This window comes from Saimiri boliviensis, chromosome 7 (genome assembly GCF_048565385.1).
Source record: "Saimiri boliviensis isolate mSaiBol1 chromosome 7, mSaiBol1.pri, whole genome shotgun sequence".
NCBI classification, from domain to species: Eukaryota; Metazoa; Chordata; class Mammalia; order Primates; family Cebidae; genus Saimiri; species Saimiri boliviensis.
The window spans coordinates 122,508,929-122,532,556 of NC_133455.1; the positions used below are offsets into that span (position 1 = coordinate 122,508,929).

Here is a 23,628-nt window from a genome sequence, read left to right on the forward strand (position 1 = left end):
CATCAAAACTGTCGGGTGAGGATGTTTTGTTAAAATGCCTACAAGCCTTTAAGCCTAAAAATAATCTCAACCACATACTCAAGTATGCCCTGGGTCAGTGCTTCAAGTTCATTCCCCAGTCAGTTGTCCCTTCCTACCAACACTTAAATCTTTCTGTATGCAGAGAATGTGCCTGAATAAAGAAAAGCTAGTAGCAAGCAGTACTGTGAGCTGTTAAGCTTTGCAAGTGGTCTCTAGAAAAAAAAACTAAAAATTATCTTGTCCTAGTGCTGGTTCTAACATGGAGTTCTGTGAATTTTATCTCCTAAGTATTTCTACTTCCTCCCATCACCATGCTGTCCTGCAAAAGGCTCCGATCTTGGACTCCCTCCTGCCCCACCTGCAGTTCACTCTGCACTGTATCCAAATCGTGTCCCTCTGAGTACTTAAATCACTTTCAATGGTTTCCCATCCCGTTTAGGCTAAAGATCAGAATCTTTATCATGGCTCACAAAACCCTACAAGGCTTGGCAAAGCGCGCTTTGACACTTGCCCTCACTCTATACCAGCTACGCCACCCTGAGGGTGAGTGGAGAACTGTACTCCATTTCAATTGGAGAAAAAATATGTGAAAGACACTTTATAAAGGACTAGTAAATTATCTTTTTAGAAAATGCTACCGGAAAAAAAGAACTTGGCCAGGCGCGGTGGCTCACACTTGTAATCCCAGCACTTTGGGAGGCTGAGGCTGGCGGATCACAAGGTCAGGAGTTCGAGACCAACCTGGCCAACATGGTCAAACTCCATCTTTACTAAAAATACAAAAATTAGCCAGGCATGGTGGTGGGCACCTGTAATCCTATCTACTTGGGAGGCTGAGGCAGGAGAATTGCTTGAACCCGGGAGGCAGGGGCTGCAGTGAGCTGAGATCATGCCACTGCACTCCAGCCCGGGTGACAACAGAGTGAGACTCTGTCTCAAAAAAAGAAACCAGGCCTCTCATGCCTTATTCCTGTTATGCCTCAGTGAATAATTTTCCCTTTCCAAATGCATAACAACTCAGAACCTTGTAACTCTTAAGTTGAAATGACAATGGACTAAGGACAATGCTGAATAAAACCAATGTAAGAGTGTAGACATTGTAAGTTAGGAAAATTGGTTCACTTTCTGGAATTCATTATTGTTGCCTTATGGCTACAGTTCCCTAGTTGTTTGCCAACCTCAGATAATGTGGATGCATTATCCCCAGTTAGAAAATCTGGGAATCATAAAAACACTAATTTATACTGTACTGAATGACACTGTACCAATTCTTTAAAATTTAATTTTCTTTTTTCTTTTGGAGACAGTCTCGCTCTGTTGACTGGAGTGGTGTGCAGTGAATCTCAGCTTGTTGCAACTTCCACATCCCCAGTTCAAGCAATTCTGTCTCAGCCTCTTGAGTTGCTGGGACTGCAGGCACTACCACAACTGGCTCATTTTTGCATTTTTAGTAGAGATGGGGTTTCACCATATTGATCAGGCTGGTCTTGAACTCCTGACCTCCAGTGATCCACCCGCCTCAGCCTCCCAACGTGCTGGGATTACAGACATGAGTCACTGTGCCCGGCCTATTTTTTTCTTTTTCTTTTTTTTAAACAGGTCTCCTTGCCCAGGCTTAGTGCAGTGGTGCAATCACAGCTCACTGCACCTTCAACTCCCTGGGCTCAGGAGATCCTCCCAACTCAGCCTCCAGAGTACCTGGGACTACAGGCACACAGCACCATGCCCAGCTAAATTTTTTTTTTTTTTTTTTTTTGACAGCATATTGTTCTTGTCACTCAGGATGGAGTGCAATGGCGCAATCTCATTTTTGTATTTTGAGTAGAGATGGGGTTTCACCATATTGATCAGGCTAGTCTTGAACTCCTAACCTCAGGTGATCTGCCTGCCTCGGCCTCCCAAAATGTTGGGATTACAGGCGTGAGCCACTGCGCCCAGCCACACTACACCAATTTGAGAGGCAAAGTAAGAGTGAATGGTCTCAGTGATGATCAAGAAAAAGCAATGCTTTTGTGAATGTTTAGGATCCTTTGGCTAGAAGAAAGAATCAGCCATATTCATCTATCCACAAGACATGCATATTCTACAGGATCTTCAGTCTCCTGTTTCACTCTTAGAAGTGCCTCAGATATAAAATGATTTGTATTTTTTTAGGTGAAATTCACATTTTTAGGTGAAATGAAGTTAACCATGTTAAATTCAACTGTTTGGTGGCATTTAGTCTTTACAGTGTTACCTAGTTCCAAAACATCTTCCTCATTCTTTGTGTTTTAAGCCTCTTTCGTAATGTTTAAGTGACAGAGTGACAGTGAACCTCTCATCCATCAGTAGTCTCGAGCAGACCACCCTCACAAGTTAGTTTTAGGATCAAAGCTTCCCAGAGTTGGTGGTGCTTTTTAATAGGGCCAAACATGACTAAGGGAGTAAGACTAAGTGGAGCTTTGAATAACAGCATTTCACTCAGCGAAGAGCAGCCCCACACTACTCTGCCCAGTTTCTAACTTTTCCAACATTTTAATATGCTAAGGTGTACCATGAATAAGAGAGGGAAGGGGGAAGAGGTGATATAAGCCAAACCGAGCCCATTAAGAAGCCCTGGGCCCTGCCCCCAGGGTGGTGAGGCTCTGGGCCTCATGTTTTAAAAGATCTTTTGAGACTCTGTCTCTTACCTGGGCACTCTGGGCAAACAACTTGGATAAGACCACTCCGTCTACTGTTGGAGGATGAAGTGGACTAAATCTTCCTAGAAATGCTTCCCATTTAATCCCCTCATCTCCTCCTACGGAGATTTCTATTGTTTGTAAAGAATATGCCACCCACACAACTGTATCCGTGTCACCTAACTAGGAAGATAACCCAACTAGACAGTTCTGGGAAGTAAGACAAAAACCAGCTGAAAGAGTGCTTCACTTAGACAAGATGGAATTTAGATGGTGCCCAAAGAGACCTAGCAACCATCCAACTAGAAAGGGGCCAAAAACAGGAGTGCTCTTTGTGGAGCCAGGGATCTGTCCATATGGTTCTGCAATGCCTAGTCATACAAAACACTCACTGCACTTAAAGTAACTGATGCAAGGTGAGGAGAGGCACAGGCATGGAAGGACTCGACTTATCCCTATTTCTTGGATATCTATCTTTCCTCCCTTTCTAACTTTATTTGGCTCTCCTGACAAAAGCCAAAAAGCATGATCTAGAAGTTGTGATCATAATTACATGATTTTCATGGCAAACATACTCTACAATTAAAAACAGACACCCCCTATCACAGAAATATCCAGACCAAGATACCCAAATGATGAGGAAGATAAAACTAAGGCCATTGGGGAATGCTGGGTCAGGGGCTGATCTCAGATAACTGGTTAGGCCAAGGCACTTGATGACAGAAGCTAGGTCATCTCATCTCTTGTTCTGAGTTATTTAGTAATATATTTCTTTTAAAACCACTTAACAGGGCTGGACACCATGGCTCACGCCTGTAATCCCAGCACTTTGGGAGGCCAAGGCGGGCAGATCACACGGTCAAAGGATCAAGACCATCCTGGCCAACATGGTGAAACCCTGTCTCTACTAAAAAATATACATAAATTAGCTGGGTGTGGTGGCACCCACCTGTAGTCCTAGCTACTTGGGAGGCTGAGGCAGGAGAATCGCTTATACCTGGGAGGGAGAGGTTGCAGTGAGCTGAGATCGTGCCACTGCACTCCAGCATGGGCAAAAAGAGCTAAACTCCATCTCAAAAAAGGAAAAAAAACAAAAACAAAAAAACACTTTAGAGGTAAAATTTTTTTTTTTTTTTTTTTTTTTTTTGAGACAGAGTCTGTCACCCAACCTGGAGTGCAGTGGCAGCATCCTGACTCACCGCAACCTCTGCCTCCTGGGCTCAGGAGATCTTCCCACCTCAGCCTCCTGAGTAGCTGAGATCACAGGCGTGCACCACCATGCCCAGCTAATTTTTGTATTTTTGGTGGAGTCACGGTTTCACCATTTTGTCCAGGCTGGTCTTGAACTCCTGAGCTCGAGAGATATGCCTGTCTCAGCCTCCAAAAGTGCTGGAATTATGGGCATGAGCCTCCACAGCCACCCTAGAGGTGAACATTTTGATATTGATTTTGGTTTTCCCACCCCTTAAAACCTAATATGAAGCTTAGGGTTTGAACTAGGATGAGAGACTAGAGATGGGGTAGAACACAGGATGAGAGGGCATGCAACTGCTTTGTAGATGAGAAAATGTATTCAATGCACCAGAAACACAGGAATACCTGAGGGACCCGGTGCCTCTGTGTGTGTGTGTGTGTGACTGAGTCTTGCTCTGGTGCCAGGCTAGAGCACAGTGGTGTGATCTTGGCTCACTCCGCCTCCTAGGTTGAAGCGGTTCTTGTGCCTCAGCCTCCCGAGTAGCTGGGATTACAGGCACAAGCCACAAAACCCAGCTAATATTTTTTGTATTTTTAGTAGAGATGGGGTTTCTCCATGTTGACCAGGATGGTCTCGATCTCCTCACCTCATGATCCACCCGCCTTGGCTTCCCAAAGTGCTGGGATTACTGGCGTGAGCCACCAAGCCTAGCCAGACCCAGTGCCTTTTAATGGACCTGGCCATCCCCACAGTACCCAACCACAAATATGAGCTTGTAACAGAGTTCAGCCTCAGAATATATCTGCAGTCTCCAGTATTTATCTAGACTTCCTCCAGTTCACTATTCTGATCTGATGTTCTTTCTTACCTTATCTGGCTGTCAGATCCATTGGGACATCTAGGAAAAAATCTGCCACCACCTTCCCCAGAATAAAAGGTCCTGCCCTCCAGCCTCCTCCCACTATGTACAGACATAGAAAATAGGAACAGGCCGGGCATGGTGGCTCACACCTGTAATCCCACCTACTCAGGTGGGCGAGGCATGAGAATCTCTTGAGCCTGGAAGGTGGAGGTTGCAGTAAGCCCAGATAGCACCACTGTACTCCAGCCTGGGCAACAGAGCAGGACTCTCAAAAAACAAAAAAGGAAAAGGAACAGCCCCTGGTCCAAAATCCCAGAGAAGGTGGGTATCACAATTTTTTTTGAAACATCAAGTATGAGTTAGTCTGGGTTTATAGATCTAAATCTAAAAATGTATTGAACACCTATACAATTTCATAAATAATACTTACATTGCCCTCATTGATGAAGTGCCCCAAAGAAAGGCAGGACTGGATTCAACATGGAAAGACAGTATCCTAAGAAGCCAGCCATGAGAGTGATGGTTCCATCTGTGCTACAAGAGTAAGGCCACTGAGATGCAAGAGCTTTGTGCTGGGGACGGCCACAAAACAGAGCAGACCCAGAATCCAGGCAACCTTCAATTCCAGCCTGAAGACTTTCCTAGGAACTACGGTAGTAAATGATGGAAAGGCCCTGGGGTTTGGGATCAAACAATTCTTGTTTGAGCACGTACCCCGCCCACAACCCTTCTTCTGCCATTTTACTTAATCTTGCTGAACCTGTTTTCCTTTACCAAAAAAAAAAAAAAAAAAAAAAACAAGCTGACATAGTGGCTGAACTAATTATGTGAAATATGTGAAATGCGCTTTGCAGCAGGTGGCTTTTAAACTATTGACCAGAAAGCACATACACTGTAAAAATAAATAAATAAAATTTGTTTTCACATTATAAGCCACTATACAGATATAAGTATCTACAATTGAAACAGGGATTTCATAAAAACTATACTTACTACTTGGGAGTCACTCGGAATATTCTATTGTATTTAATTTTTTATATGCTGCTTGCTACTCACTACATTGTTTTCACTCCTAATGGGTAGTATTTAAAAAATACTCTTCGAAACCATGCAGTTATCAGTTATTACAAAGATTAGTAAGATTCTCAGGAATGATCTGAGGGCTAGGAGTCTTCATTGCCAGGGAAAAAAAGAAAAAGGGTCAAGGTTATTAGGTCAAGCCCTAGGTAGCCCTGTTGCCAAGGGAACAGATCGGCCACGTCAGGGTTGGTTTACCCATGGGCTGCAGCCCTGTGGAGAAAAGGAGTGGCCCGCGGGCCTGTCACTCACATTCAGAGGTGGTAAGCCCGCCTCCAAGTCCGGAAGACCCGGAGGAAGACAGAGATTGGAGGCTCAGGCAGTGACGTAACTTTCTGCCTTAGGTGGCCTTCCACTCTGGCGGCTGTGGCGACGGAGGTTTAGGGAATATTTACTGGGGCTCCACGCTCCCTCTGCTCTTGGAAGTGCCATGAGGTCAGTGAGCTATGTGCAGCGCGTGGCGCTGGACTTCAGCGGGAGCCTTTTCCCGCACGCAATCTGCCTTGGAGACGTCGATAACGATACGGTAAGGGCATGCGCACTGCAAGGGACGTCCTGGATCTGTGCAGGGACCGGGCAAGGGAAGTGGAAGAGGCCGGCCGAGCGTGCCACGTGAACTTGAGCATGCGCGCTGGGGCTAGTGTGGAGCGCTAAAGAGAAAAACTTTATTGATAGCTTCAGTGTCCTTGGTTGGTTTTGTTCCCTGCTTTTGTTTTGTTTTTTTGAGACAAGAGTCTCGCTCTGTCACCCAGACTGGAGTGCAGCGGCGCGATCTTGGCTCACTGCCACCACCACCTCCTGGGTTCAAGCGATTCTGCTGCCTCAGCATCCTGAGTAGCTGGGATTACAGGCGCCCGCCACCACGCCCGGCTAATTTTTGTACTTTTAGTAGAGACAGGGGCTTCGCCATGTTGATCGGGCTGGTCTCAAACTGCTGACCTCAGGTGATCCACCGGCCTCGGCCTCCCAAAGTGCTGGGATCCCAGGCGTGAGCCACCGCGTCCGGTCCCTGGTAGTATTTTTTGAGTGGGATACATAGTTTGATCCCTCGGCCTGATTCAGGAACGTGTTCACTGGAGGAGACTGATAAACTGGTGGCCAAGTTTTCTGGATCAGTGCTTCTAAGTTAAGCTTCTTTTAGTGGCGTCACCTCTCAAATCACTTACCTTGGCCGGGCGTGGTGGCTCACGCCTATAATCCCAGCACTTTGAGAAGCCAAGGCGGGCGGATCACTCGAGGCCAGGAGTTCGAGACCAGCTTGGCCAACATGGTGAAACCCCTGTCTCTACTAAAAATAGAAAATTAGCCGGGTGTGGTGGTACGCGCCTCAAATCCCTGCTCCTTGGGAGCTGAGGCACGAGAATCGCTTGAACCCGGGAGGCGGAGTTTGCAGTGAGCCGAGATCACGCCCACTGCACTCCAGCCTGGGCTACTGAGACAGCCTCGGTTTGGAAAAAAAAAAAAAATCACTTACTTTCAGAGCCGTAAAGTGGAAATAATAATGCCGTTCTGCCTGTGGCTCCGCCCCTCCAAAGACTTCTCTGAGCCTCCTCCTACCGTCACAGAATTAAAGACTCTATCCAAACTCATGTCTGCTGCTGTTACACTTGGAGCACTCTGCTGGAATAGACTAGGGTATTTCCCTGCCTCGCTCTACCGCAGGAGCAACAATCACCCACACAACCCAGTGTTAATAAGGTCCAGTTTCTTCAGTGCCTGCCTCATAATAGATGCAGGTATCTGGTTACTTGTGCTGCATCTTCGTTGAATTACAGAAGCAATCTCCATCTACCTCCTCTCCTCAGCAGTTCTTCTTCTTTTCTCTCTCTCTCTTTTTTTTTCTTTTCTTTTCTTTTTTTTTTTGAGACGGAGTCTTGCTCTGTCACCCAGGCTGGAGTGCAGTGACTTGATCTCAGCTCACTGCAATCTCCGCCACCCTCCCGGGCTCAAGCGATTCTCCTGCCTCAGCCTCCCAAGCAGCTGGGATTACAGGCGCCTGCCACCATACCTGGCTAATTTTTGCATTTTTAGTAGAGATGGGGTTTCACCATGTTGGCCAGGCTGGTCTCAAATTCCTGACCTCGTGTTCTGCCCACCTGGACCTCCCAAAAGTGTTGGGACTACAGGCATGAGCTATAGGGACATGCCCTTCTTCTGGTTTTTTAAATCAATTACCGCAGGTCAAGCAGGTAAAACAATGTCTGTCACGCAGTTTATTGCCCATTTCAGTGTTAGCATTATTGTTTTTGTTAGTGTTTTATTCTGTTTTTCTGCAAATCTTTATTGAACTGCTCATTATGCACCAATCTGGGAATTCATAAATGGACGAGAGAGTTCCAGTCCTCAGGTAGCTCATAATCAAGTTGAGTGATAGTCACAGAATAATAAAATGTAATGAGATACATTGACTAAAATATGTAGAGGATTCTCCAGTGGAGCATTAAAGGGAATAGTGTCCGATGCTCTTTTTTTTTTTTTTTTTTTTGCAGACTTTTCTTTGTATTTATTATCTATTTCATATTTCTGATGCAAAGCACTGTACTGCTGTCTTCTGCCCTCTGCCCTCTCTTCCTACTCTGCCTCCCTGCTTCACACTTCCTTAACTGTCCTGTGCTCCCCGCCCCCACAAGACAAAGGCTAAAATATCTTTATTTCCCACCGCCCCCTAGTGCTGTGATGGAGAGGGTATTTTATGAGGCCTCTTTTGGCTCTAGCCCCTCTGGGGAGAAGAGTTATTCTCATAAATTTGTATTTTGTTTTCTGGGCTTTCATGTTTCTTCATGAACTGCCAAGCAGTTTTTAATTTTATGAGAAAATCAGAGGAGGCATTTTTAAAAAATGATTATTACTATTATTATTTTTAAGACAGAGTTTTACTCTTGCTGCCCAGGCTGGAGTGCAATGGTGTGATCTTGGCTGTCTGCAACCTCTGCCTCCCAAGTTCAAACAATTCTTTTGCCTCAACCTCCCAAGTAGCTGGGATTACAGGCATGCACCACCACGCCTGGCTTATTTCGTATTTTTAGTGGATGGGGTTTCTCCATGTTGGTCAGGCTGGTCTTGAACTCCCAACCTCAGGTGATCCACCTGCCTTGGCCTCCCAGAGTGCTGGGATTACAGGCATGAGCCACTGCTCCTGGCCAATTTTTTGTTTTTTATAAACACAGGGTCTCACTCTGTTGCCCAGGCTGGAATGCAGTGGTACAGTCATAGCTCACTGCAGCCTTGAACTCCTGGGCTCAACTGATCTACTGCCTCAGCCTCCTGTGTAGCTGGGACTACAGGTGCATCCCACCATGTCTGGCTGATTTTTTTTAATGTTTTGTAGAGATGATGTCTCACTGTGTTAACCAGGCTGGTCTCAAAACCTCTGGCTTCAAGCAGTCCACTGGCCTTAGTGTCCCAAAGTGCTGGGAATACAGGTGTAAGCAACCTCACCTGGCCACATTTTAAATAGTAAATTAACAAAGTGGCTTCAGTTATATGTTATTTTCCATTTTATCTGATTGCCTTCTTTGTTTAAAAGCGTTTCCTTTTTTACATAGCTTTATAGCACCAGCTTTTTTGAAATTGTGCTTTTTAAAATGAGTTACACTATTACACATTCACTTCTACAATATTAGATATACTACCATTTTTTCCACATGAGTTGTAAGCTCTGTTACATTAAACTCCATAAGGATAGGAATGTTTTAATCTGTTTTTTCCCACTGCTATATTCTCAACACTTAGAACAATGTAGGCACTGGCCAGGCGTGGTGGCTCACGCTTGTAATCCCAGCACTTTGGGAGGCCAAGGCAGGTGGATCACCTGAGGTCAGGAGTTCAAGACTAGCCTGGCCAACATAGCGAAACCCTGTCTCTACTAAAAATACAAAAATTAGCCTTGTGTTGTGGTGCACACCTGTAATCCCAGCTACTCAGGAGGCTGAGGCAGGAGAATCGCTTGATCCCAGGAGGTGGAGGTTGCAGTGAGCCGAAATCATGCCACTGCACTCCAGCCTGGGCAAGAGAGTGAGACTCTGTCTTTAAAAAAAAAAACAAAAACAAAAACAAAAAAACAACATTCGGCTGGGTGTGTGGCTCATGCCTGTAATCCCAGCACTTTTGGAGACCAAGGTGGATGGATCATTTGAGGTCAAAAGTTCAAGACCAGCCTGGCCAACATGGTAAAACCATCTCTGCTAAAAATATGAAAAAATTAGCTGAGCATAGTGGCACACACTTGTAATCCCAGCTACTAGGGAGGCCCAGGCAGAAGAATCGCTTGAACCTGAGAAATGGAGATTGCAGTGAGATGGAGCCACTGCACTACAGCCTGAGCAACGGAGTGAGACTCTGTCTCAAAAAAAAAAAAAACCGCAAAACATTTATCCAAATGAATGCCATAGTATGTAGTAGGCCCACAAACCATGTTGGTTTGTTTATTTTTAAGTTTTTTGTAGAGATGGGGTCTTGCCATTTACCCAGATTGGTCTTGAATGTGTGGCCTCAAAGTACATCTCTGGCCTCAGCCTCCCATGTCCTCAGCTGGGATTATAGGCATGAGCCACTATGCTGGGCCCTGAATATTTATTTAATGAACACATAACAAAAAAAATTTTTTTAAGAAACAGAAGTCAGAATGAAAGAGAATGCCCAGCCAGCCTCTGAGTTTTCCGGTAAAGTTGGGGGTACAAAGATAAATGCCACCAACTCCCGAGTAGCTGGGATTACAGGCATGCACCACAACACCCAGCTAATTGTTGTATTTTTAGTAGAGATGGGGTTTCACCATGTTGGTCAGGCTGGTCTTGAACCTCTGACCTCATGATTTGCCTGCCTCAGCCTCCCAAAGTGCTGGGATTACAGGCATGAGCTACCACACCTGGCTCAAATTTTTTTTTTTTTTTTTTTTTTTGAGACGGAGTTTTGCTTTTATTACCCAGGCTGAAGTGCAATGGCACGATCTCGGCTCACCGCAACCTCCGCCTCCTGGGTTCAGGCAATTCTCCTGCCTCAGCCTCCTGAGTAGCTGGGATTACAGGCACGCGCCACCTTGCCCAGCTAATTTTTTGTATTTTTAGTAGAGACGGGGTTTCACCATGTTGACCAGGATGGTCTCGATCTCTTGACCTCGTGATCCACCCGCCTTGGCCTCCCAAAGTGCTGTGATTACAGGCTTGAGCCACCGCGCCCGGCCTGTATTTTATTTTTAAAAAAGAATGAATTGTATTAAACTTCCCCAGCCTTGGAGTTTAACTAGAGGCTGAAAAACAGCTAGTATTAGTAGTCCTCTCTAAATGCCAATCACCATTTCTAAATGCTTTCCTCTGTTAGCTCAATTCTCACAACCACTTTATGACGTAGATACTCATCATCCTCATTTTCTCAATGAGAAAATTTAGGCAGAAAAAGCTAGATTCCAATCCAGACAGTTGCACTCTGAACCCCTGTGCTCTGCAGCCCCTCTCCTGGGTATCTGCAAAAGTTCTCAGGGCAGCCACAATTGAAACATCAAGGCCAGGCATAGTGGCTCACACCTGTAATCCCAGTATTTTGGGAGGCTGAGATAAAAGGGTCATTTGAGCCTAGAAGCTCGAGACCAGCCTGAGCAACACAGTGAGACCCCCGTCTTTACAAAACATAGAAAAAAATTAGCCAGGTATGGCGGTGCCCAGCTGTAGTCCCAGCTCCTCGGGAGGATTACTTGAGCCTAGGAAGTTGAGGCTGCAGTGAGCCGTGATCACACTACTGCACTCCAGCTTGGACAACAGAGTGAGACCCTGTCTCAAAAAAAAAAAAAAAAAAATAGACATAAGAAACGTCAAGGCTGAGTGTGATGGTTCACACCTGTAATCCAAGCACTTTGGAGGCCAAGGCAGGCAGATCACCTTAAGTCGGAAGTTCAAGATCAGCCTCACCAAATGGTGAAATCCCCATCTTTAAAAATAAAATTAAATTAAAATTAAACAAAAGTCAAGTAATAGAAGGTTTGATGAAAAAAATAGTAGTTTTATGCTTCTGGGATCTGATATTCTCACCAGAAACTCCCATAACAATTAAAAAATAAATGAAAGAATTTTTTTTTTTTTTTGAGATGGAGCTTTGCTATTGTCACCCAGGTTGGAGTGCAGTGATGCAATCTCAGCTCACTGTAAGCTCCGCCTCCCAGGTTCAAGTGATTCTCCTGCCTCAGCCTCCCAAAGTGCTGGGATTACAGGCATGAGACACCACGCCCAGCCAGAAGTCAAAGATTCGAATAAATTCCAATTCGTTTCTAACTTTTCCTTACTGTTTACCTGTTACCTCTGTTACCTTTAGAACTAAATTTTTTTGGTTTTGAGACGGAGTTTCACTCTTACTACCCTGGCTGGAGTACAATGGCGCAAACTTGTCTCACCACAACCTCCACCTCCTGGGTTCTAGCGATTCTCCTGCCTCAGCCTCCAGAGCAGCTGGGATTACAGGCATGTGCCAGCACACCCAGCTGATTTTGTTTTTGTTTTGTTTGAAAAGGAGTCTTGCTGTGTCACCAGGCTAGAGTGTGGTGTTGCAATCTTGGCTCACTGCAACCTTCACCTCCCGGGTTCAAGTGATTCCCCTGCCTCAGCCTCCCAGGTAGCTGGGACTACAGGTGTGCACCACCACACCCAGATAATTTTTGTATTTTTAGTAGAGGTAGGGTTTCACCACATTGGTCAGGCTGGTCTCGATCTCCTGACCTCGTGATCCACCTGCCTTGGCCTCCCAAAGTGCTGGGATTATAGACATGAGTCACCATGCCAGCCTAATTTTGTGTTGTTAATAGAGACAGGGTTTTGCCATGGTGGCCCTGCTAGTCTTGAGCTCCCGACCTCAGGTGATGCACCCAGCCAGAACTAAATTTCTTGAGAGTATAATATTAGTTCAGTGTATTCTGGGGACAGGAAGGGGATGTTGGCTATACCCCCAAGAGGAGATCATAAATCAGTTTGCAGAAGTGAGGTTTGAAGCCATTTGGTTAACAACATGAGCCCTGGAAAGGGCAGCTACCCAGATACGAGTGGTGGAGCTCCAGACAAGGACCTCCCTTCCTTAGAGCTTAGCCACCACTTGAGGGCACTGGAAGCCCAGAATGGGGAGCAGCCCCCTCAGGCCCCACCATCCTTTCTGGTTCCCACATACACGTCAAGATCCAAAGACCTTGCTAGAGGATGGAGGGCCCCAAGAGCTCATATTGTCTTTTTATTTGGCTCCTGATTAAATATGAGGTCTGAAGTTAGATTCTCTAAAACTCCATCATCTTGGGCTGTTTTCAAAGTATGTCCCTATTTTTTTGTTTTTTTGTTTTTTTGCTTTCTTGTTTTTTTTTGAGTTGGAGTCTTGCTCTGTCGCCTAGGCTGGGCTGCTGTGGCGGGATCTCAGCTCAACCTTCGCCTCCTGGGTTCAAGCGATCCTCCTGCCTCAGCCTCCTGAGTAGCTGGGATTACAGATGCCTGCCACTACACCCGGCTAATTTTTTTGTAACTTTTAGTAGAGACCAGGTTTCACCATCTTGGACAGGCTGGTCTTGAACTCCTGACCTCATGATCCACCCTCACTGGCCTCCCAAAGTGTTAGGAAAACCAGCCAACATGTCCCATATGTAATGGGCAGATTGGAAGAGCTGAAGTCGGGCACGTGGAGCCTAGAGCTGTTCAAGTGGCATACTTTTCTGGGATAGGCAATAGATTGTGTGTAGCCCCAATTCCTGTAACCTCTCCTACCCCTTATGTACATACCCGTAAATCGAAATAAAGAACTGGGAAACTATGGTTGTGTTGGCCCCAAAAGATTGTTTTGTTTTGCCGGGCGCGGTGGCTCACGCCTGTAATCCCAGCACTTTGGGAGGCCGGGGCGGGTGGATCACAAGGTCAAGAGATCGAGACCATCCTGGTCAACATGGTGAAACCCCGTCTCTACTAAAAATACAAAAAATTAGCTGGGCATGGTGGCGCGTGCCTGTAATCCCAGCTACTCGGGAGGCTGAGGCAGGAGAATTGCCTGAACCCAGGAGGTGGAGGTTGTGGTGAGCCGAGATCACACCATTGCACTCCAGCCTGGGTAACAAGAGCAAAACTACGTCTAAAAAAAAAGATAGTTTTGTTTTGTTTTTTGAGACAGGATCTTGTTCTGTTTCCCAGGCTGGAGTGCAGTGGCACAATCATGGCTCACTGCAGCTTCATGCTCCAGGGATCAAGTGATCCTCCTTCCTCAGCCTCCTGAGTAGCTGGGACTACAGGTGTGCATCAGCACACCTGGATAATTTGTTTTTTCTTTTTTTTTGAGACACGGTCTCACTCTGTCACCCAGGTTGGAGTGCAATGGTCCTCTCCTGACTCCCTCACTGCAACCTCTACCTGCCAGGCTCAAGCAGTTCTGCTGCCTCGCCCCCTGAGGGGCTGGGACCACAGGCATGTGCCACCATGCTTGGGTAATTTTTATATTTTTTGTAGAGACAAGGTTTCACCATGTTGGCCAGGCTGGTCTTGAATTCCTGAGTTCCAGCAATCTGCCCACCCCGCCTCCCAAAGAGCTGAGATTACAGGCGTGAGTCACTGCACCTGGCCTCATGGCAAATTTTTAAAGTTTTTGTAGAAATGGAGTCTTGCCCTGTTGCCCAGGCTGGTCTCTAACTCTTGGCCTCAAGTGATCCATCCGCCTCTACCGCCCAAATTAGTGGGATTACAAGTGTCAGTCATTGTACCTGGCCAGACGTTTAATAAAGCTGATGAAGATACAAGTTGAGGTCTTGTGGTTTCCCTTGGTTAGGCTAACTAGAGAAGAGCTCAAAGTGGTTCAACAGAGTCCCATCCTAATGCTTTCTTCTCTCTCCATTTGAAGTTAAATGAATTGGTGGTGGGAGACACCAGCGGGAAGGTGTCTGTGTATAAAAATGATGACAGTCGGCCATGGCTCACCTGTTCCTGCCAGGGAATGGTCAGTATTCACTTCTCTGGGCCTGGAGGGGGGAAGGGATCCCTTCTGTCCAGGGAACACCCACAAAGGTGCTCACCCATGTGTCCTGACTCCCCAGCTACTGGGCCCAGCTGCTGCCTTGCAGCCAATTTGATTCGGAGAGGGTAGCTCCCAGACATGCTCCCATCTGTTCTCACACACATATACATGGGCCAGGGTGTTTTTGTGTAGCAGAGTACTCCTTGACACTTTATGGAAGCTGCCTAAGATTGTCTAATCTTAAAGTATAGTCAAAAATGGGGGCAATAATTTGAATAAGTCTAGAAATACGATAGCCTAGTTCTATTAAATATGGAGTTTTTGTTTGAAGTCCAGATTGTCTTAACTACCTCAGATCTTCGTGTTGCTATCTGGTTAAACCAAACCTATAGCACAGGAACTCAGTTAATAAAGACTATCACCATAAGTTATCTGGCACAAGTTTTCAGTGGAGGATGGTGATGAGAAAGCCCGCCCACTCCTTCTTGCCTCACAGACATCAGGGAATACCGATCTCCCTTGGCATCTCCCTGAGCCGACCTTTCTCTCTTGCAGCTGACTTGCGTCGGGGTTGGAGACATTTGTAATAAAGGAAAGGTAAGAGCTATGGGGGACCTTGGGACTTCGGCAGGACTCACCTTGATTCTTAGCTCACAGTGGAAATCAGTTGAAGGTTTAAGCTTCAGCTCTGACCCCTGTGATCTGATTATCAGGCATGTTTCCCAAACTCCCTCCCCAGTCTGTTTCTACTATACCTTTGTTTGTCCTAGAACCTGTTGGTGGCAGTGAGTGCTGAAGGCTGGTTTCATTTGTTTGACCTGACACCTGCCAAGGTGTTGGATGCTTCTGGGCACCACGAGACACCAATGGGAGAGGAGCAGCGTCCAGTCTTCAAGCAGCACATCCCTGCCAACACCAAGGTCATGCTGATCAGCGACATCGGTGGGCATGGCTACCTCTGTAGGCTGCCAAGAGCAGGAGTCAGTGGATACTAGAGCAGATCCCAAGGGATTGGGGCGAGAGGGAAAGTCCACATTCAGTTTTACATTTGTTATGTACTGAGCTCCCATCATAAGCCAGGCATCACTCAAGGCACTGGGATTGCCATGGTGAATAAATAGACAAAAATTGCTGCACTCCTGAACCTTATTATGAGGAGACAGAAAAGAAACAATACAGGCCAGGTGTGCTGGCTCTTGCCTGTAATACCAACACTGTGGGAGGCTGAGGTGGGAGGCTCACTTGAGGCCAGGAGTTCGAGACTGTGGTGAGTTATGATCTCACCACTGCACTCTAGTGTGGGACCCTGTCTCTATTAGAAAAAGGAAGGAATAGAAAAGAAACACTATAATTTTTGTAAGGTAATTAAGTATTATATTGGAAGATAATAAGTGTGCAGCTGGATGTGGTGGCTCACACCTGTAATCCCAGAACTTTGGAAGGTTGAGGCGGGCAGATCACTTGAGTTCAGGAGTTTGAGACCAGCCTGGCCAACACAGTGAAACCCTGTCTCTACTAAAAATACAAAAACTAGCCAGGAATGGTGGCGGGCGCCTGTTATCCCAGCTACTCAGGAGGCTGAGGTAGGAGAATGAACCTGGGAGACAGAGGTTGCAGTCAGCCAGGATCATGCCACTGCACTCTAGCCTAGGTAACAGAGACTCCTTCTCAAAAAAAAAAAAAAAAAAAGGTAGTAAGTGTAGCCAGGCACCATGGTTTACGCCTGTAATCCCAGCTTTGGTAGGCTGAGGCAGGCGGATCACTTGAGGTCAAGAGTTCAAGACCAGCCTGGCCAACATGGTGAAACCCTGTCTCCACTAAAAATACAAAAATTAGCTGAGCATGGTGGCACATGCCTGTAATCCCACCTACTCGAAAGTCTGAGGGGCAGGAGAATCGCTTGAACCCAGGAGGTAGAGGGTGCAGTGAGCTGAGATCGTGCCACTGCACTCCAGCCTGGTGACAGAGACTCCATCTCAAAAAAAAAAGAAAAAAAAAGGTAGTAAGTGTAATGGAGAAAATCATTCACAGAAAGGGCTAGAGTGTCAAAATAGATGCAGCAATTTTATTTGTTTTATTTTTTTGAGACGGAGTCTCGCCCTGTCGCCTAGGCTGGAGTGCAGTGGTGTGATCTTGGCTGATTACTACCTCCGCCTCCTGAGTTCAAGCGATTCTCCTGCCTCAGTCTCCCCAGTAGCTGGGACTACAGGCACACACCACCATGCCTGGCTAACTTTTTGTATCTTTAGTAGAGACTGGGTTTCACCATGTTGGCCAGGCTGGTCTTGAACTCCTGACCTCGTGATCCACCTGCCTCAGCCTCCCAACGTGCTGGAATTACAGGTGTGAACCACTGCACCTGGCCAAGGTAGCAATTTTAAATGGAGTTGGTAGGGAAGTCCTCACTGAGAAGGTAACATTTGGTTAAAAAAAAAAAACAAATGCCGGGCACGGTGGCTCAAGCCTGTAATCCCAGCACTTTGGGAGGCTGAGGCGGGTGGATCATGAGGTCGAAAAATCGAGACCATCCTGGTCAACATGGTGAAACCCCGTCTCTACTAAAAATACAAAAAATTAGCTGGGCATGTAATCCCAGCTACTCAGGAGGCTGAGGCAGGAGAATTGCCTGAGCCCAGGAGGCGGAGGTTGTGGTGAGCCGAGATCGCGCCATTGCACTCCAGCCTGGGTAACGAGCGAAACTCCATCTCAAAACAAACAAACAAACAAACAAAACCGAAGGTGGTAAGCAAGGGAGCCACACAGATAGGGGGCTTGCAGGTGGTGGGAGATACATGGGCTGAACTGGGACACTTGAGTTGCGTGTTTGGGAAGTAGTATAAAGGCAGAGAAGGGATAGGAGCTGCAGAACAGATGGACCAAATGAACGAGGAGGATGCTGCAAACGCAGGCAGGGGCGGGGCAGACCGAGTGTGAAGTGAGTAGCCCAGCATACGGGGCATGAATCCGCATGGCTAGGAAGTGCCACTGTTAGCAGAGGAGCAGAGGCTGCTCGTGAGACTGCAAAACCCATCTTGTCTTTCATGCCCACAGATGGAGATGGGTGTTGTGAGCTGGTGGTGGGCTACACAGACCGTGTGGTGCGAGCTTTCCGCTGGGAGGAGCTAGGTGAGGGTCCCGAACATCTGACAGGGCAGCTGGTGTCCCTCAAGAAATGGATGCTAGAGGGTCAGGTAAGAAACTGAGTCTGGAGACCAAGGCCCCAGAGAGCTGGGAGGAAGGCCTCCTGGAGGAGGCAGTGGGAGAACAGTTATGGGACAGGGCCAGGGTGGGAAGAAGTGAAAAGTCACCTCGTCAAGAGAGATCCAAAGACCATTTCAAATCAGGGGCTTAGGGAGATTGCTAGTGACAGGCAAAGAGAAAGGCATGTGGGGCTAAGAATGAGGACCGAGACCACAGCTGGGACATGAACAGGGGAAAGCACGTGGTCTGTGTGGAGAGGGCGGTGCCAGGCAGGAACCCTGGAAACGCAAAATCCTTCCTCCTGCTGCCACCCTTGAAGCCCTCAGGGCTATTCCCAGGACTCCTGCCCTCCCCCGCCCGCCACCGCCCCGTTCTCTGCAGGGTCCCACTTCTCTCTCCATCTCCCTTTAATCCCATTCCCTGGTGCAGGTGGACAGCCTCTCGGTGACTCTGGGGCCACTGGGTGTTCCTGAACTGATGGTGTCTCAGCCAGGCTGTGCATATGCAATTCTGCTGTGTACCTGGAAAATGGACACTGGGTCCCCTCCTGCCTCTGAAGGGGCCATGGATGGCAGTAGGTAAAGGGGTACAAGCTGTGGATGGTGTGGGGTACATGGAAACAGGATGGGCTCCCAGACGGCACATGGTAGTAAAATGTGTCTGTGGTTGGCAGAGCTGCCTCATCTGGGTCCCAGCCCAAGCACCTTTGCACCACTGGGGAGGATTATTTTAGGACCAAGGGAATCTGGAGCTCTAACCTGTGGCACCTGAAAGAGGTTCTGAGATTCCAGCCTGGCATCCCCATCCCTGTCTTTTCTGTTTGCCACATGGGCCAGATGGGATCAGTGGTAGGTTTCGAAGCTGACTCAAATCCCAGGAGCTCTTGCAGGGATAAGGGCTGGAGAGCGCAGCTCACTTGGTCTCCTGCTTGGTCCTTCCACCCTCCTGCTCGCAGGGAGGCCCCAGCTGCCCGAGATGTGGTGCTGCACCAGACATCTGGCCGTATCCACAACAAGAACGTCTCCACTCACCTGATCGGCAACATCAAACAAGGTGAAAATGGGGGGCTGTGGGTGAGAGGGGAGCTGGGAGCAGCCGTCAGTTCTGGATGAGGAGAGATCCATAGCCCTCCCTCGTGTCAAGCCCTGTCCTTCCCCTGTTGCTGTGGGCCACCCCCTCCCTGTAGGCTCTGACCTTGTGCCCTGCCCTTTACATTTTCTTCCTCTGGTCCCTCTGTCCTACCCATAGGCCACAGCACTGAGAGTGGTGGCTCTGGCCTCTTTGCCCTGTGCACTCTGGATGGTGAGCAGTGCTGGGATGGGGTTGGGGGCTGTGTGCCTGTGGGGTCTGCTTGGGGCCTGTCGTGCCCACACTCAGCCTGCCTCTCCCCGCAGGGACGCTGAAGCTCATGGAGGAAGCAGACAAGCTGCTATGGTCAGTGCAGGTTGATCACCAGCTCTTCGCCTTGGAGAAATTGGATGTCACCGTGAGTGGAAAGCCTGGCACAGCAGAGCATTCTAGAGTTTTCCACATAGATGAGATTTGGAATAATCAGCCTGTTCTCACATCCCAGGGAACTCTCAGCCCTTATCTTTAGTGTCTCTCTCTCTCTCTCTCTGTCTCTTTTTCTTTTTTTTTTTTTTTTTTTTTTTGATACGGGGTTTCCCTCTGCCACCTAGGCCAGAGTGCAGTGGCACGATCTTGTCTCACTGCAACCTTTGTCTCCCATACTCAAGCCATCCTGCCACCTCAGCCTCCCAAGAAGTTGGGACCACAGTCATGTGCCACCACACTTAGCTAATTTTCCTAAATTTTTTGTAAAGATGAGATCTCACCATATATGCTTTCGAATTCTTGGGCTCAAGCAATCCTTTTGTCTTGGCCTCCCAAAGTGTTGGGATGACAGGCATGAGCCACTGTGCCTGGCCTTAAATCTCTTTAGATAGGTCTAAATCCATCTAAAGCAAGTTTGTTTCCTCTTACTCTACCGTATTTAATGCTATACTGTGCTGCTAGAAGTCTGTCATTTCCATAACTTCAGCAGAAGTAATGGCCCCAAAGAAAAGTTCTATAAGAGCCTGGAAGTGAATTATTTGTCCCAACTCCAGAGGCATATTTTGTAGGTTTTTCTTGTCCGTATATGAATCTCTGTTTAATAGCACTGTGGCCCCTGAATCAGCAGGTAAGGGCTACACTTTCTATTGCCATCAGGCATGCTTGTTGGCATGCTTGTTGGTTTAGGAGGAGAGGCAGAATCCTGATTTCTGCTGCCTCCTAGCTGAGTGGCCTTTGGTGAATGACTATATTTCTATAAGCTGAGATTTCCTCGATATAAAATTGCATACTTCCTAGGATGGCTTGAGCATCATGTGAGCTCATTTGACAGCCCCTTTTACTGCCCAGCCCATGAATGAAATTGCCCCCAGCTCGCTGTTTGTCATCCAGAGTCCAGTCCACGGCTCCTTTATGTGCCTTGTCTCTGGCCTTTTTCAGGGCAATGGGCACGAGGAGGTAGTTGCATGTGCCTGGGATGGACAGACATACATTATTGATCACAACCGCACCGTCGTCCGCTTCCAAGTGGATGAAAATATCCGTGCCTTCTGTGCAGGTGACTCCACCCCCACCACCCCTTTCTAACCACACTTAAGTTAGATAAGCGGGTTAGCTATGCCAGGGAAGTGTTTGCCTCTCAGTTCCCTTTCTGACGTATCCCCTCCTGTAAGTCTTCATTAACCAGTGAGTTCTTCACCTCTTTTGTTTGGGGGTGAGGGGTGGGTACTACATGGCCAGCTTGACGATTTTGAATAAGAAAATAGTAACAGACCCTAACATCTCCACCCCTGAATATTTCAAAGAATGGAATGAGTTTGTAGTCTGTCTGGGATGTGTGAAGACATCAGGAAGTTCTTTTCCACCTGAGCATGCCAGGTCTCTGTGAAGAAAGTTCTCCTAGAGCATTTTTTTTTTTTTTTTTTTTTTTTTTTTGAGATGGAGTTTTGCTCTTGTTACCCAGGCTGGAGTGCAATGGCGCGATCTCGGCTCACCGCAACCTCCGCCTCCTGGGTTCAGGCAATTCTCCTGCCTCAGCCTCCTGAGTAGCTGGGATTACAGGCACACGCCACCATGCCCAGCTAATTTTTTGTATTTTTAGTAGAGACGGGGTTTCACCATGTTGACCAGGATGGTCTCGATCTCTTGACCTCGTGATCCACCCGCCTCGGCCTCCCAAAGTGCTGGGATTACAGGCTTGAGCCACCGCGCCCGGCGAGCATTTTCTTTAGTTCCAAATCAGGGGCCTTGGGAGGCAGCACTCACTCTTCGGGTGGCTGGGGGATGCATTTGGAAGGAGGGATTGCCCCTAGGAGAAGCCTTACTTTCTGATCTTGTTTTGCTCAGCTCGCCCTTGGGTGAGCAAGGCCATCCCTTATCACTCCAGGGATGTCACTACGATGGGAAAATCACAAACAGCACCTTTCGGATGCTGTTCTGCCTGGGTTTTGTTACTATCATTTTTCTCTATCTGAAGTGGGCCAGATCTTTTCCTGCCTTACCTGTTTTACTGAGTTCCTAACAGAGAAGAAAGAGAGCCTTTAATTTTTTTCCTGACATCAGTGGGAGGATGGGAAGTGCTGACTCGGAGGTCTGTGTCTTGCTGTCTGCCCCCCACCACTGGCACTGAAACTTCCTGACCTTTGTCTCCCTGCCCACATCTCCCAGGCTTGTACGCCTGCAAAGAGGGCCACAACAGCCCCTGTCTCGTGTATGTCACTTTCAACCAGAAGATCTATGTGTACTGGGAGGTGCAGCTGGAGCGGATGGAGTCTACCAATCTGATGAAACTGCTGGAGACCAAGCCGGAGTACCACAGCCTGCTGCAGGAGCTCGGCGTGGGTGAGTCCCAGGAAAGCCAGTGGCCAGGGTGCCCAGGAGACCCACAGCCTCTGACCCATCCCCTCTTGGCTGTCAGATCCTGACGACCTCCCTGCGGCCCGTGCCCTGCTTCACCAAACGCTCTACCATCCGGACCAGCCACCACAGCACACTCCTTCAAGCCTCCAGGATCCCACCTAGCTGTACTTGCCTCATAGTTGGTGAAGGATTCTTCTGAACCCCCCACCCTACCCCCTAAAGGTATCTGTGGTATTGGCAGGATAGGGAATACGCATTACAGAAGTGCAGGATTTCACTCTGGGCGTGCAAGGATGGCAGCAGCCCTAGGGTGACCACAAACTATAGACTTTGCAGTCTTTTTGGTGAAAGAAGAGACAAGTTGACTCTGCCCATTTCCTTATGGACGTCGCCCATCACACCGGCAGGGTCATAGGACCCTGGCCTTGTTCCAAATCATCTGGGACATGTCCCACTCCCCACTCTGGCTGTGTAGAAAACAGACTTGTTTGCATGGCCCCAACACCCATAAGGAAACTAGGTTTTAGGCCCAGGGAAGCAGTGGAGGTAAGGGCTCCACCCCATCTTCAGCTCTGTTTTTCATGGCACAGTGACATTAGTCATTGTTTTTTGTTTGTTTTAGTTTTGCTTTTTGAGATGGAGTCTCGCTCTGTCACCCAGGCCAGAGTGCAGTGGTGCACTTTTGGCTCACCACAACCTCCGCCTCCCGGGTTCAAGCGATTCTCCTGCCTCAGCCTCCCAAGTAGCTGGGACTACAGGCATGTGGCTGCATGCCCAGCTAATTTTTGTATTTAAGTAGAGATGGGGTTTCACCATGTTGGTCAGGCTGGTGTCGAACTCCTGGCCTCATGATCCGCCCGCCTCAGCCTTCCAAAGTGCTGGGATTGCAGACGTGAGCCACCATTCCTGGCTGACAATAGTAATTATTAAAGGAATGGCAGACTTTTGTTTTGAGGGGTCTTTCAGCACATTCTACAGTCTGGTCTTACCCATGTTCCTAGCAGCCCTGAGATGATTTTCCTCCATTTACCGAAGCACCTGGGGCAGTGCTTTCTCACATTGCCATATTCTTCAGGTATTAGTCAGCTTCAGAAACTCTGCTCCCATTTTCCCACCCATCCATTCCCCCATAAAACACCTTATTGTCTGTAAGACAATAGACATTTAAAATGTGATGCTGGTTTATGGTCCAGACCACAATCAGAATTATATCTTAGGCCATTTATGTGCTGTCTGTTCTTGATTCTCTGTGCTCTAGATCGGTGTTTTTCAAACTGTGGATGCAGTCCTTTGGTGAATTATGGCCAGCATTTTTAAAATAGGTAGAATAGAATAAAGTAAAATAGAAAATAGCAGAATGCATTGCTCACAGCGTAGGTAAGTACCGTTTTGTTGCAGTCGTTATTTGCATGTGTATACTGAGTACTGTGTAAACTGCATTCCTGCTGTGGTAAGCTGCAGTCAGAGGAGCTTGAAAACCATTGCTCTCGCCGGGCGCGGTGGCTCAAGCCTGTAATCCCAGCACTTTGGGAGGCCGAGGCGGGTGGATCACGAGGTCAAGAGATCGAGACCATCCCGTTCAACATAGTGAAACCCCGTCTCTACTAAAAATACAAAAAATTAGCTGGGCATGGTGGCGCGTGCCTGTAATCCCAGCTACTCAGGAGGCTGAGGCAGGAGAATTGCCTGAACCCAGGAGGCAAAGGTTGCGGTGAGCTGAGATCATGCCATTGCACTCCAGC

The 23,628-nt window shown here is 47.7% G+C and overlaps 1 protein-coding gene across 2 annotated transcripts; it reads left to right on the forward strand.

Moving 5' to 3' along the window:
* The first annotated feature begins 6,089 nt into the window (after positions 1 to 6,089).
* On the forward strand, positions 6,090 to 23,236 carry ITFG2 (integrin alpha FG-GAP repeat containing 2). Of its 2 annotated transcripts, XM_003942194.4 has the most exons (12): positions 6,090 to 6,341; positions 14,660 to 14,755; positions 15,329 to 15,370; positions 15,544 to 15,715; positions 17,825 to 17,964; positions 18,404 to 18,552; positions 18,930 to 19,027; positions 19,223 to 19,276; positions 19,369 to 19,460; positions 20,468 to 20,585; positions 21,695 to 21,868; positions 21,945 to 23,236. In XM_003942194.4, the coding sequence occupies exons 1-12, from the start codon at positions 6,246 to 6,248 to the stop codon at positions 22,046 to 22,048; spliced, it is 1,335 nt and encodes a 444-aa protein (XP_003942243.1). In that variant the 5' UTR covers positions 6,090 to 6,245; the 3' UTR covers positions 22,049 to 23,236. The 2 variants fall into 2 exon arrangements, with proteins under 2 accessions (XP_003942243.1, XP_074259485.1); XM_074403384.1 differs by lacking the exon at positions 19,223 to 19,276.
* The last annotated feature ends 392 nt before the right edge of the window (positions 23,237 to 23,628 follow it).